This window comes from Coloeus monedula (genome assembly GCF_965178545.1).
Source record: "Coloeus monedula genome assembly, chromosome: 1".
NCBI lineage: Eukaryota > Metazoa > Chordata > Aves > Passeriformes > Corvidae > Coloeus > Coloeus monedula.
Genome location: NC_138781.1, coordinates 145,946,361 through 145,960,768, shown reverse-complemented (window position 1 = coordinate 145,960,768; position 14,408 = coordinate 145,946,361). Strand labels below are relative to the sequence as shown.

Sequence of the window (14,408 nt, the reverse complement as noted above, 5' to 3'; positions counted from 1 at the left end):
ATCCTATCTGCTCGACAGAAAGCATGTGAAGATCAGTCCATTCTGCCAGCATGTGGGATCAGGTGTGTAACTATTGCACTTGGGAGTACCAGCATATCCTCTCAATTTTTTTACTTATAATGCACTCTGGATATGCCTACCACTTTGCAAACACATGAACGATAAGGCTGCTGCTCCAGGAAACTTGTATCTTGACTCATGTACAACAAAAAGGCTAATAGTTCAAGTGCTTATGAGAGCAAACAACAAGTCAGCTCTTCAGGGCAAAGTTGTTTATTAGAAAGCTTAAGGAAAGAGTTGGGCTTCAAAACATTCCTTCTTGGCTCTGAGTTTCCTTTCTAAAATAAATAATGACAACCCAGTTTTTAATTACTTTAGATATTTCAAAAGTGTCACAGTTCCTGGGGTTTATGAAGACTGTATTCACTTGCATATTGTATGTTCTTTGCACTCTAATTTGAAGGTCTGTTTTGCAAAAATTTGTCACAAATAACACTTATTAGCCACAATGGCCACTGCTAACAAACAAAAAGAACATGTGGCGAAGTTTTCATGCCCTATCTGGGTTTGCCCTTGTATACTCAGTCTCTTTGCTGTTGTCCTCTTGATTTTAATAATGACATAACTTTGATGAGTGGAGTAATTCATAGACTCTTTCTGGGTAGTTAATATTTGCTGGTACACTCAAAATGAAAAAATGGCTACTTTTGAAGTGGAAAAAAGTTTTCAAAACCTTTCTGATATCTCAAAATAAAACTGAAAAGTGTACAAAGTCCACAGCTGTTTTCCAGGACAGATCTTGAGGGTGCCATTGGCTCCGCTACTGTGTCCCTAATCTCCTTCGTTTTCTGGATTTGTTATAGGACCTGACAGTGTGGGATAGGATGGAGAATGGACAAAAACTGAAGGCCTCACTCCGGGGTGAGGTGCTGACTGGTAGTTCCCAGGGCTGTGTGTGCCTTTTTCTTTCGTCGCGGACAAACTCATCCGGCCGGCCAGGGCGTGCAGCGGGGTGGGACGGGGACAGGCTTATCCTGGAGCCGTCAGCCTGGATGTCTGAGGTGACTGAAATCCTGGAGAGAAACATCCTAGAGCTGTGAAGTGAAGCTTCTTGGGGCAGGGTGCCCGCACAGTCCCTCTCCCACACAAACGCCTCGTGGGGGTCCCCAGCCCTGCCGCCTCTCACAGCGCACGGCCCGACCCCGTGCTGCTGTCCCTGCCCTGCGGGGACACGCGGAGGCGCCCCGGGGCCCCGCCGGCGGCAGGCAACGCCGGTGCCTGGCCGGGAGCCCGTTTCCCGGGACTACGTTTCCCAGGGATCCGCGGCGCGGCCCCGCCCGCTGTCAGCGAGCGCTGCAGGTTGATCGCCGCGGCTGCAGATGAGCGGAGCCCGCGCGGGCGGGGGGGCGGCCGGGGCAGCGCCGCCGGGGCCGGGTCGGCGGCCGGCGCACTATGCGAGGCCGGGAGGATGGCGGTGGAAGGTAAGGGCGTCGCGTCCCCTGCCCGCCGCCCCCGGGGTCCCTCCCCTGTCTCCTCCCCCGGGCACTCACCTGCGCCGTGGCGGAGCTACCCGGCTCGGCCCGGTGGGAGAGCAGTGCCCGCCGGCGGGGCCACTCTGCCGCCCACTGCCCCGGCCTCGCCCGCGGGGTACCCGCCGACCCCGCGCCCCTCGGCCCCGCCGCCCGCAGCGCCGCGGCTGCCCCGGACCAGGTGCCGTGGGGCCGGGCCGCGGCTGCCGCCCCCGCCCGCGGCGGGGTAGGCGGCAGGGGCTGCCCGGCGGCTTCGGTCGGCAACTTCCCGGCGGGCCCGGAGGTGCCGCCTCTCCCGGCAAGGGCGGCCGACCTGCGCCGCCTCCCTCCGGAGCGGCCCCGGCGGCCGCGCTCAGCCCCGGGCGCCTCCCCCGCCCCGCCGCCGGTCGGTTTCCCGCGGGCGCCGAGGCGCCGCCGTCCCTCGCTGCTGCCCAGATCCCTGAAGTGCCCCGAGGCCGCGATGCCCACGTAGCTCCAGCAGCCCCCGGCCGTCCCCCGCATGGGCGCAGAGCTGTGCTCGGCCCCTCCTTCCCTCAGAAGGATGGAGAAGCCAAAGGGCCGAGATGCTCAGCTCCTGGGCAGCCGGGAGCTGTGAGGTGTTCATAAGGTGCCCAGTTCTTGGGGAAGTACCCCGGTAACTGAGGCGATAGCTATCAAGACAGGTGGATGCTTTGCTAGGTCTTCCAGTTAGTGCTGGGCTCCTTTTAGCCGTCTGACATTGGCTGTGTTCCCTTTCCATTGGGTCTTTTGGGAAGTTGGAGGAGAGAGGTGTATGGGAAATGGCAAATCCGCTTTACTGCTCTCTGCTTTCAAAATTCACTTGGTTTTCTAGTGCTTTAGAGTGAGGCAGTGACAGTCCTGGGGTTTGTGCCTCGTCTTGCTGGTTTTGGTGCCCTTGGGAAAATTAAAGAATCCTGTGTAAACCAGCCATCTGACCCCTTCTGCTGTGCTTAATTTAGTGTATGTTGGTATTTTTGTGTGTTCATTTTGAGACTACTATGAATTTTGTTTCTCAGTTATGCTGAAATCTACAGTTCTACCAGAGACACTTTATTGCTGAAAATCATGCTGATGCTGTCTTTTGCTAGGTACCTAAAGTGAACAGCACAAATGATAGTCCAGCAAAAACTTAGGCTTCCTGGAGGCAGTGGGGAGCTAAACATCCCTGGAAAACAGATTCCTATGTAAATTCAAATAAACGTAAACAAGACCACTATGTCTGTCAACATCCCAAGTTGTTCCTCCCAAGCGTAAGCCTCTCCATGAGGCAAACATTTCTTATGCACAGGCTGCTTTGCCAAATGGCAGTTTTGAAGACTGGAATGATACAAAGAAGGAAGGTCCTGAATAAAAGCATTACTTCTTTGGTGGCAAAAGCATAGTGACATGAACTGGGCATGCGTGCCCAGTAGTGGGTAAGTAAGTAAATGAAATGGACTGCCATGCACCAGATGGTTCATATGCCAGCAGCAACCCCTGTTTCAGTGTGCTCACTAATGTCATCCTCTTTTATTTACTTGGAGTCCTTCTCAGTCTGTTTGCTAGATCTTTTCAGGTCTGTAATAATTCCTGTCATATCTGCAGTGCCCTCCATCTGAGAATCTCTAAAAGCTTTGTAAATATTAATGAAGGAAAGCTCTGCTAAAGCTTTGGGAAGCAGTGCCTTTCCCTTCTCCTGAGGTGCAATTTTTCTCTTTAACTCCTTCTTCCCATTTCCTTCCCCCAGGATGCATCCTGCTGTGGTGTCTCAGAATAGGCATTCTTGTCTGTGTGTTCTGCATTCCTCCCATTTTGTTTTTTTCTCCCTCAACTTTCTTGCCTTTGCATAATTCTGTTGCCCTCACACTAACACAGCAGTATGGCTATTTCAGCACAAGTAGCTATGTGGCCATAACTACTTTGTGTGTATGTAGTGCATCCACATTTCAGGCCTTTTGTTATCCATCATTTACTGTTGGAACCATGTTTCTTTGTGTGACTGTGCTTAAAAGCTTGCTTTTCCCTTAATGCATCTTCTGCCGTATTGGAGCCCTGAGTGTGAGCTGTGTTCTGTTCCTGAACTGTGACTTTTGGCAATGAACATGTGGCATTACAGCTTCTGTTTGGAAAGCTGAGAGGTTACTTGTTCCTCATGATTCCAATGACCACAGTGTACAGACCCTGCTTTAGTCGAAAGTAAGGTTGCCATTGAATTTTCTAAATAGATAGCTTTGTAGAAAAATGTCCTGGACTCAGGAAGAACAGTTGGGATTTTTTTGTTTTCTGTTTGTTTGATTTGTTAGTTTTCTTTGGAAAAATGTTTTCCTGGTTTTCAGCTTGGGATCTTGAGAGCATAAACCTGCTGTACATCAGTTCTGGAAGCTTGGTAATAAGGTTTAAGGTGAGGTTGTCTGGCCTTCCAGTCTCTGCAGTAGTCAGCTGGGAGCTTGGCTAGGATGGGCTTCCTGGGCTTTCTTTTATAGAGTGAAGCGAGGCTTTTGAATGGTTGGGCCAACTGGCTTCTTGCACAGACTTGCAAGTGGCTGGCTCTGGGATGCAACTGGCAGGGAGTGGAAAGGTCCCTGGGGCACAAGAGAGGCCTGGATTCTGCAGCAGGGAGAGTTCCTGACCTGAGCCAACATCCACTGCCCCACCAGCTCCACCAGGGCTATTGTTCTATGGAACCTGCTCGTTTGTCAGCTTCAGCCACAAACCCAGAGTCTTTCTTTTGTTTTTCCTTTCAGAAATGCTCCGTGTGACTAAGGTGAAAATATTTTGTAGCTTATACTTTTTGGAGAATCTTTGAAAAGTTTGTTCATTTTATGTAACAAATTTCTGAAATCTTCCTCAAATCTGATTATTTTAAAGCTGTCTTAGCATGGTGTTTAGCTATGGCAACAAATGTCCATCGGTTTACTTAAGGAAAATATCCAAACATTTTTACTGGGATAGCTGACAGTGGTAGACTTTCAAATATGAAGTGGGAATTTGGAGAATACTACAGTTCTTTGCCATTTATATATTATACATACTCTAGTGTCCTTAAAGAGATTCTGTGGACTGGGAGGTCCTTTGGGCTGTATAGTACCAGTGCTTCCAGATTGATGAAAGGATTGGTATATGTATGAGGAAAGTGAGTTTGCACTCCTTAATATGAGCCCATCGAGATGGGAGCACTGCCAAGGTAAGTCTATTTTTAGACTCAACAGTTTTGACAATGTTCCTTTAAGTGTTTTTTCTCCTTCTAGTAAGAATGAAAGAATTAGGTCAGAGCCAGTAGAAAAAGGCTTTTGATCTCTGGAACAGTGTTCTCAAATCTTTTTTTTTCAGTTTGTTCTTGTGCAGCAGAGGTAAAGGGGAAGAGAGAGAAATGGTGATTTCCTTACCCCCCAGTGTTTATTGCACAGGAAAGTGAGAGACTGACAGCACCCACCAGATGATGTCTGCATACAGGTGATCCCACACAGTTCTGTTGGATCCCCTGCAGCTCTGATCTGTGGTGTCTTTCAGATTCCTGTGCAAAGAAAAAGTGCTAATGATATCATGGATTTCTTTCATGGTAAGTGTTTAATGAAGTTTGGTCTAACACCTTTCTTGTATAGGGTTTGGAAAGTGCCACATACATTTGTTGCAGGTCTCCTCCTGGAAGTTTATGTAAATTTCCAGTCTCCTGTGGCTCTTCTGTAGTGGGCTCATGCTACTGAGACCTTGGGTCTTCCTATGGGATATTTTTTACTAAGAAGTGGAGCATTGCTGGCATAAAATGTCAATGACTGGCCTTATCCCTTGGTAATCCGTAAAGAGACTAAGACTCGAAGGAGGTTAGGGCATTCTGTGGAGTGGCATCCAGGTTAACTGCTGCAGGACTGAAGTTATTTGCAGCTTGTAACCAGCTTGTATCAGAGTGATCCTGTGAATTTCAGCTATGTGATGTACCTTGGTTGAACGCCTTCAGTGCCTAGCAACTCCATGGATATTGAATGCTGCCATGTGTTTTTTCAGGGACTCGAGATACGGTGAGCTCATAGATGTGCTATGCTAACTCTGCCAAGAATGTTAAAGCGAGTTCAGGATCATCCAGAGGACAGCTTTGAAGCAGCTTTCAGTGTAGGTACCTATCATGCTGTTCCAGGGTGTGCCCAAAAGTACAACTCTTCTGACAGGTATTCAGTTATTCAACTTTGTCTTATTCTTACGTGCACTTCAAGCTCAGACTGGATATGTCTCCATATCTAAGTCTCCAGGGAACGTGATCCAATAGATGGTCTTTCAGCACACTTACTTTCCTATGGACCAGAGAAGTAACAAACCCTGTGATTCAAAAATAGGACATGCTTCCATCAGTGTTTTTGGTTTCTTCACTGATTTCTAACCACTTCTTAGCTTGAGGGATTCAGACATGTGGCTTGGAAATAGCTGCCAGTTGGAAGCAGGACTGAGACACACATCTCAATTCAGCTCTCCAGTTGAAACAATCACATTGGGCCATAGCAGAGGCGATTGGCAAGACCAATGCTGGAAGTGCATTGGACAGTGGGGCATAAGATTTGAACATCAGCCTTTGGTCTTGTGTTCTGTATGTTACTTTCTGACCATTTATTGTAAAAATGCATCAGCATTTATGGAATTCCAGACCAGAACATAGATCTTTTCTTACCCACGTTCACGTGGCAGCCTTCTTGTTGGTCTGTAACATCTACACCCTTATTTCTTGCTCAGCAGCAGCACAACCTCCTGCCCGCCCCCACAGTGTGCATATAGCCTGGTGGTTGTGTGTGCTTCTCCACTTTGAACTACTGCTTAGAGCTTTCCAATCTATGTTGCTACATTTGAAAGGGAGACTGTGAGCTGAAGTTCAGAAGTTGCATTCCATTGTGGGAATTGGAAACCCCAAAATGAAGCTAAAACAAAGAAGGTCACTGCAATGGAGTGTCTTTGGGTGTACTCAGATTGAGTGGAGGGTGGATATTATGGAAGTTAGTGATCATTTTACCCTTCTTGCTTTTACAAATGAACGTATACTAGGCAGGAATCAAGGTACCAAGTACAGACTTGGTGTGACACTGTTTCCCTTGGATTAAATTTGGTTGTAGAATAAGAGTGTTTCTGGAAACTTGGAAGTACTTTCAGGTCAACTAGTTTAGATACAGTTCCTTGAGTGTTTGACCTTACCCTTTAAAATACTTGGAAGACTTAGAAGCTCAAGGAGGGCATTGATTAATATAAATTTACTCATTCAGCACAATTGAATCCCATCATAAGGTTAAAACTTTTCAGGTGGTGGTAATATATGGGAAAATGAAGGAGTCATGCTTTGAAAGTTCATGTGCTTTCTGCACCAAGAAGGAAATGCAAGTGAGCAAATGACAAGAGTTAGACTTTGGATGCATTTCCTAACGTACTACTGGAAAGTACTGACAAAACCTGTAGTGACATTGTAAGATCTTATTTAAATGGATGTAAGATCTCATGCTTAAATGGAAATTAAATGTAAGATCTCATGCTTAAATGGAAATTATAAAATAGAACTGTTCTTGAGAGGTTTTGGAGGGTGTTTTTGTTCTTCTTTTATGTCCAAGCATGGCACGTGACATCCAAGGAGGTGGTGTAGCTTTGTTCCGCTTGTTTACAGCTGAGTGTATGAGGTTTAGGGCAGGCTGCTTAGAGCCAGTTTCTAGTGCTTCCCAGTATTGCTGTGTCACAAGGGCTATGGCAGGAGAACAGCAGTGACAGGCTCAGAGCAAGGCACTGTAGCTGGATGGAGTCAGAATTGCAGACTGGTACTGGTTGTTGAGCTGATAACCATGGAGAGGTTTCTGTCCAAGACATCTTCTGTGCAGGCTTGGTGGTGGATGCAGAACTAGGTGTCTGTGGAGCACTGTAAGTTTTTGGTTTGCCCATTTGTCTCTGAAAGTAATACATCTAGTTTGCAGAGGTAGTAGAGCTGTAAAAAGGCTACTTTTAAGTTCACTAAGTATTGAGTCTGTGGGTCTGTTAGGATACCGTGCCTGGTTCTGGAGCCAATTTTCTCTGTTGTCCTGGCTGAGACAGCTTTACTCTCTTGTGCCCTGTTTTGTCTCTTCACTGTCTCTCCTTTTGTCCAGACTGTGTGATCTCTAATGCAATGCCCCTTTCTGTGATCAAGAGATACTCAGTTTAAAACTGAGCAATCCTGTTGTGGGTTATTTCTCATGAAAGCTGTTGCCTTTGAATGGATACAGGTATTTATCCTTGCAGATTAACAGTTGAACAGCTCAGCCCTCAATTATCTCTCAAAACATGCAGAGAATGCAGAGGGTGTAGTTCTGGAAGGTGCCAAGGGCAAAGGTGGAGAAAAGGGCTAAAAAATTGAGTAATTTTGAAGTCTTCTGGAACTGTCTGGTTGGTGCTGGTCAAAATAGCAAACAAGATTTCAAGAACTATGAGGAGAACTCAGAAAGAGGCAAGGAAGATCTTTGTTCCTGTATCATTGCATATTGCTCTTGTATTGTGAATGCTCCCTGCAGCTTTTGCTTGTCACACCCCAAAAGAAGGAGAGGACTAGAAGGAATACAGAAAAGAACAGTCAGTTGGTCAGAGACGTGGTCTCTGAAGGCAGGTGACAGATATTATCATTCTTTAGCTTGGGAAAGAGATGGGCAGGTTACAAAGATTCTGATTCTTCAGCTCGGAAGAGATGACCATGGAGAGAATCCTTAGGCCTTGATGAATAGTTTGGAGAAGGTGGAAAAAGGAACTAGTTCACAAGGCAGAACGATGAAGCTGTCGGGTTTTGTGCTTTAAATTAAAAAAAGGAAATAGTTTTTCGTATAATACAGAGTTCCCCAAGTGCACTTTTACCTTTGCGGGTCATTCCTAAGGTGCCAAGGAAGGATCAATTCATGTATGCCCTGCTCTCATGCTATTTTCTCAAGCAGTGGCATAAAGGGCTAGACTTCTAGTCTGACCCAGCCTGATCACTTTTATGACAAAGTCTAGCTCATCTGTGTGTCCAGAACAATTCCACTCACCACAAGAACTTGATTTGCATCGAGTAGCTGAGAGGGAAATTTGGCCAGGACAACCCAGAAACAGAGAGGAGATGGGGAATTAGGCACTGAGCCATAAAAATGTTAACAGGCAGGGTCATGATGCATAAGATATGTAGCTTTCATTTTCCTAGTATATAAGAACTGATACTGCTCTGTAAGAGGAACTCTGCTTTGTCTGGTCAATGGGATTTGGGGGAAGGAGGGGTCCTGCACTAGGCTGCAGCTGTAGAAATGCCATCCTGGAAAGTACTGATTCTCCACAGCAGGTAGGGTTGGAAACACCTGTACTAACTTCTATAAATGAGGCGAAGTATGGTCTGAGAGAGACCTTCAGGAAAAGCTGAAGCAGATTAGATCTACAGATCTCAGCCACAGTGGCTTCTGCCTTGAGTAAGTTTTATGTTCCCTCACCTTTGCATAGGGTCCTCCTTCTCTCTCCAGGAATGTCCTCTTGCAAAAGGACTACAGAAAGAGTGAGGGAGTTGCTGTGAATAGCTGCATGTTCTCTGTGCAGTATGAGCTAAACTTGGCATTAAAGAGCAGGTTCATTACTTAAAACAGTGAGAATTCACCCTAGTTTGTGCTCGTCCTGGATGAAGCAAGGAGGTGTGCAGGGGACTGAACTTGGGCTGAAGTGAACTCTGCATTCAATTACATGATCTAATATGCTTGCAGAGAGTATGTGACTGACAAAAAAAAGGGTATGAGGAAGACACTCAGTGAGGATTTTAGCTGGTCTTTAGTGCAGCCCTATCCATCTCTCTATAATGTGGAACTTTGCTAGCTCCTATTCTTCAGCTGAACAATCAAGTTATTATTTTCCTCCATTCCCCATTCATTTGCTCTCTGCCCTATCTTTGTGGCTTTTCTTTTTAAATTTTATTTTCTTCTCCCAGAGGGGATTTTGGTTGATTTGATTTGCTTCTCTGCAAATAACCTAGTAAAAGCAAGAAAGAGACTTTTAATAATGCTGTTTCATAAACATAAAGAAAGAGAATTGTAATGTGCGTCAATAGAAGCTTTCTCTCAGATTGTCCTCTGCGTGCTCTCGGCTGATTGTTCATTGCTACACAAATCATCTGGGGTACTAGAGCGAGTAGGATACAGTGGTATGAGTAAGCAGTAGGAGGTGAAGAATTTTACTGGGGGAAGGAAAGAAGGCGTTTCCAGGCTCTTCAGTTAAGTGTACCAGGGAAGGGATAGCCTTGAGCAGTGATAAGGGAGGTAACTTTTAGGCAGTTGAGGGAAAGCCAGGACTGAAAACAGAAGTCAACTGCCAGATTGCAAACTAGTTATGCTAGTGAGAATGAATAAAGATATTTTCATTTGCATTTTGATGACTGTGCATCATTCATGGGACAAGAAATAAAGCCTGGATCGACAGCTGAATCGCAGCCATTTCTGTGCCACATGTTCAGCAGACTCCAGCTTTCATGAGTAGGGCAAAGGCAGAGATCTGTGATGCGTGTGTGGGTCAATGCACCTCTGATGCTATAATAAAGACTTAACCACTGTGTGTCTGAGCTGTTCTGTGTGTGCTGGATAGGTACTTTAGTGTTTAAAAAAAGTTTTTGATTTAATGTTGGCTGATTATAGACTTGAATAGTAGTACTGTTAGGACTTGAGAAAGAGGCATTCTCAGAAATAAAATTTGTGGTGAAGCATGACTAGCCAACTTTCTAAGCAGTGACTACAAGACAAGTTTCTTCCAAGATCAGTGCAACTAATGAAGACTTGTTGCATACCCAGGTGCTTTATTACTCTTTTTTATCTCTCCATATTCTCTCTGAAATTCTTAGGGCAGCAGTGGTACCTAGTTTGGAGTTTGCCTAAGTAGGTTGGTGACTGACAATTGTAATTTATGGTGAATACTTTTCCTTGTGAGAGAGTTATTTTAGGTCTCTTCCTCTCTATCTACCAATTGGTTTTCTTTGCTTTTTGTACTTACACTTCTTATCTCTTGTAGCACCCTCTTTGCATGCAACTTTGTGCATACAATCTTGAAATCCAGAGTTCTTCACTATTCAAGAGAATCTCTGTAGATGCTTGCACAAGCCTGCCTATTGACTTACTAGTTTGCAAAACAAATGAGCAACAATTTTGTACTTTAATCCATAGCTTAAATTATTTTCTCATGTGCATGTGATGCATGTTACATACTGCCCTTTATTACTTTGTTCACTAAGATCCATTTTGCTCTAAGTTAATTGCATAGCTCACTTGGTCCCCTTATGTCTGTTCTCCTCTTCATCTATACCTGTACAGAATTTGTGGTAGCCTGGTCTTATTTATTCACTGAATGGGTTCATGTTTCAATGAGCCTATGTTGCTAGCGTGAATTCAAGAGCTGCTTGTATCAAGTGTACCGTTATTGAAAAGGAATGAGAAAGTGCTTCAGAAATAATTTGGCTGTCCAGTCACTGTGTCTGCTTTTTACCATGAAATCCTGTTGCTGTTATAAAGGTTGAACTTGCATTGCTGAGACTCCAAGGTCTATCAGCATAGTGATGACATGCAGTCTGTCTCCTGAAGAGCAGGTGTAAAAGAAACTGTTTACAGCATTTGCTAAAGTCTGTGAAATAAGAGATGTCTAATGGATATTGCCATACATAAAATAAATAGTTTCCAGTAGGAAAATTGTAAAAAATGCATAAGGAAATTTTTTAGCTGAAGAAACTTAATTACATACGTATCCTGGTGTGATGAGGGTCTTCGAAGGCAAACTCAACCCATACAAGAAGAGACTTTCTTTTTCTGGGCATAGTGTTTCTGTTCTGTAGAGAACTAAGGGGTCTTTTCTCTCTACACTCAAGATTTGTTTGGCCTTCAACCAAATTATGAGTTTAGTTTGATTCCAGATACTAAAGTGTTAAGTTACTCATTCTGGTTTCTTGATATATTTCTGATGCTGTACAAGATTTTATACCATCTTATAGCTGAAGTTTGTTTGAGAGATGTATGTGAAGTGTAGTAGCTTGTCTCAGAAAACATACTTTTTCTGTGTTTTTCTTTGGCTTTAGTTTTGGTTATTTTCTCATTGTTTCTGGAGAGAGCAAATGGCTTATAGTAGTATTTGGCTTGATACCATGAGATGACTACCCCATTGCCTAGTTAGAGATGTTCAGGGATAGTTGCCTCAGGAATGCTGTTACCTTAAATTTTCTTGTTGATAATAGTTCTAAAGGGATAAAAAAGGCAAAAGCCCCACAAGTCACAGTTACAAACTAAAATGAACGCTCCTCCTCTGAACCCTTTATCCCCTTCTGCCTCTATCCACTTCCTACACCTGTCTCTGCTTTGCTCTGCCCTTCCTGCCCTCTTGAACTGGTTCAATGTCCACTTCCTTGTTGCTGAGCTGTCACTTCTCTTGCCCTTCAAGATACTGCCCACTCTTGGGCATGTCCCACTGCTTTAACAAAGACTTGACTGTAAAATTCTTGTAAGAAGCCTGCTTTTTTGTTAAACTGATTAATTAATGATTAGTAGTCATGATAACGAGTAGCTAGAAAGACAAGCAACTCTCTGCAGGGACCTGCAGGTCCAGGTGTGTGTCTGTGTCTGCCAGGCCTTGCTGCCTGTGTCTATCTGAGCTTTGTACTCAAAGCTACGGGTACAGCTCATCAGTAGCAGCAGTTCACAGTGCACTCCTCAGCTCAGTACTGGCCTGCCTTTTGGCACAGCATGTTTGTTATTGCTTAATGCTGCTTTTTGATGCTGACCAACAGAAGCAGATAGCTAAACACCAATATTACTTCAGTTAAGTGCTTTGGGATTTCAGCCTTACAGGAACTTGTGATAAATTCATGTTATTTGTACTGAAGTAGAAAAGGTCCTGACTGATTTGCTGGGCTTCTTTGCTCTGTGTGAATGCTGCTGATTTGGTGGCCATTAGACAGACAAGTTTGAGGAACAGAGCGGGCAAAATCTTGGAAATTACTAGCTCAGCAGGTTGCCAGCAATATTTACTAGGTTGCAACATAAGCAGCAGATTGTATTCATGTGAAACTTGGACTGCATTTTCAGCTGGTCCAACATGATGTATTGGGGGAACTGTGCAAATTTACATTAGGTGGAGAGAGGTCTGCATGGAGAAGTAGGTCTGCTAGGCAAAGCTAGACTGTTTCTCAAAACTAGAAGCTGATTGATGAGACAGATGGACCATCCATAGGAGTTACAGAAACTCATTACTGTGGAAGAAATGGCCGCCAGACAAAGTAGACAAAATACTCCTAAGTTTTATAGTACAAATTAAAGCCATCCTTATTCGCTGTTTTAAATCTTGTTTTTTACTAGTGTAGAAGTGGTACTAACTGCTCAGGTCAGACATCTTTGAAATAATCCCATGTTTCCTAGGGATATGCAGAGCTACTAATGAAGTATAAGCTTCTTGAAATACAAGAAGGGCTTTGCAGTGCAGATCCGTCTTGCTCATTTGGTCAGTGTGAGGAGGCATCTCAATCTGAAAAAGACTTCAGTATTCTCAGTGTGACTGTCTCCTCTCTAATCAATGCAGGTAAAGCAGACTGTGAGTAAAGGCAAGCAGAAAGCCTCAGGGATGCTGTCTGACTACTCTGGATTGAAATGCAGCATCTGGAAGTGTATAGAACTCTCATTAAAAATGCTGAGTGCAAAATTTATTGTGGTTGGAGGTTTGATTTGCTTTTGACAAAGAAATGGCAAGAGATGGAAGGAAGAAGTCCAGTGAGAGCTGCTGTCCAAAGGTCTTTTGCCCTGGAAATACCTGTTAAATCTTTGTAACTACTGAGATGACTGAAAAGAGATATTTAGACCCTTTTTGTAAGGTTCCTGCTATGTCCAACCTGAGTTTGTTAGTGTTCAACCTCTATGGATGAACTTTTGTCTGTCCTTTTCAACAGTGTGGCATTTTATGGTGGGAGTAGCAGGTGGATTGTATGGATTTACCTCTTAGCATTGTACAGCTAAGTGTGTGGAATGAATATGTAAAATGGAGCTTGCAAGTTTGCCAGTATTTGACACATGAAAGTTTTGTAAGGATTGTTAGTGGTTGGGTAGGTATCTCCTGTGCCTGCTTTTTGTGTCTGAATAGCAAAAGCGAGCATATGACTATGATGCATGCAGAACAGGGCACATGAGTAAGAAGATGCTATTTTTACTCGATCACTTTTTAGAATAGAACAATTGTTATTGCATGTAACTCAAGTACTTGCCAAATATGCTTTAATGTAGCCTTAATTGATCTGCTTAAAATATTAAGCAGCCAGCAGTATTCCCACTGAAGCACATAGTTACGAAATGTTTGACACAGTAGGCAGGGAGTGCACAGAGGTAGTGATTGATCATAGATTTATCTGCTAAGCCTTGAGCCTACAGATGGAGAGACAAAGACTTCCCATCTGCCCATGCAAAAATTTGGATATATCAAGGCTGTGTTTTGAAGAGTGCCTTCAGGCTTTTTTCCAGACAGGATTCACAGAGTACCCTCTAGGAAAAGACAAGGCTTGCCCGAGATGCCAGTAACTTAGGATGGCTCTTGGTAACTTCTGTGTACCATCAAGCATGCTCAGACAAGCTGTCTCTTGGCTGCTTGCCATTTGGGAGGCAGGCATGCATGGCAGGAAGGTGGTGGCAGGGAGGGGGGGCAGAGCATTCTTTTTGCCCTGCGAGCTCTCCTGTCCAAATGCACGTGCACCCTGTAAGGATCTGTGTGGGAATGGAACTGGCTCACATGTATCAGCCAGCTTCTGCAGGGCAACAAATTATCTTGCTCCGTATACATGGAAAGGACTTGAGTTTGTGTTCCACCGTATATAAAAAGTACACTGTGTATTGCATTAATTTCCCTAGTTTTTAGAACAGATATGGGGTCATTTTTCCATTTTGGGTGCTC

At 44.5% G+C, this 14,408-nt stretch overlaps 1 protein-coding gene across 2 annotated transcripts in view; it reads left to right on the top strand.

Moving 5' to 3' along the window:
* The first annotated feature begins 1,355 nt into the window (after positions 1-1,355).
* The window catches only part of SAMD12 (sterile alpha motif domain containing 12), a 181,247-nt gene continuing 168,194 nt past the window's right edge, over positions 1,356-14,408 (top strand). For both annotated transcript variants that reach the window (XM_082286916.1, XM_082286915.1), the window contains exon 1: positions 1,356-1,481. In XM_082286916.1, coding sequence (XP_082143042.1) covers positions 1,469-1,481 — 13 coding nt within the window. In that variant the 5' untranslated portion in view covers positions 1,356-1,468. The remainder of the gene's footprint in view (positions 1,482-14,408) is intronic.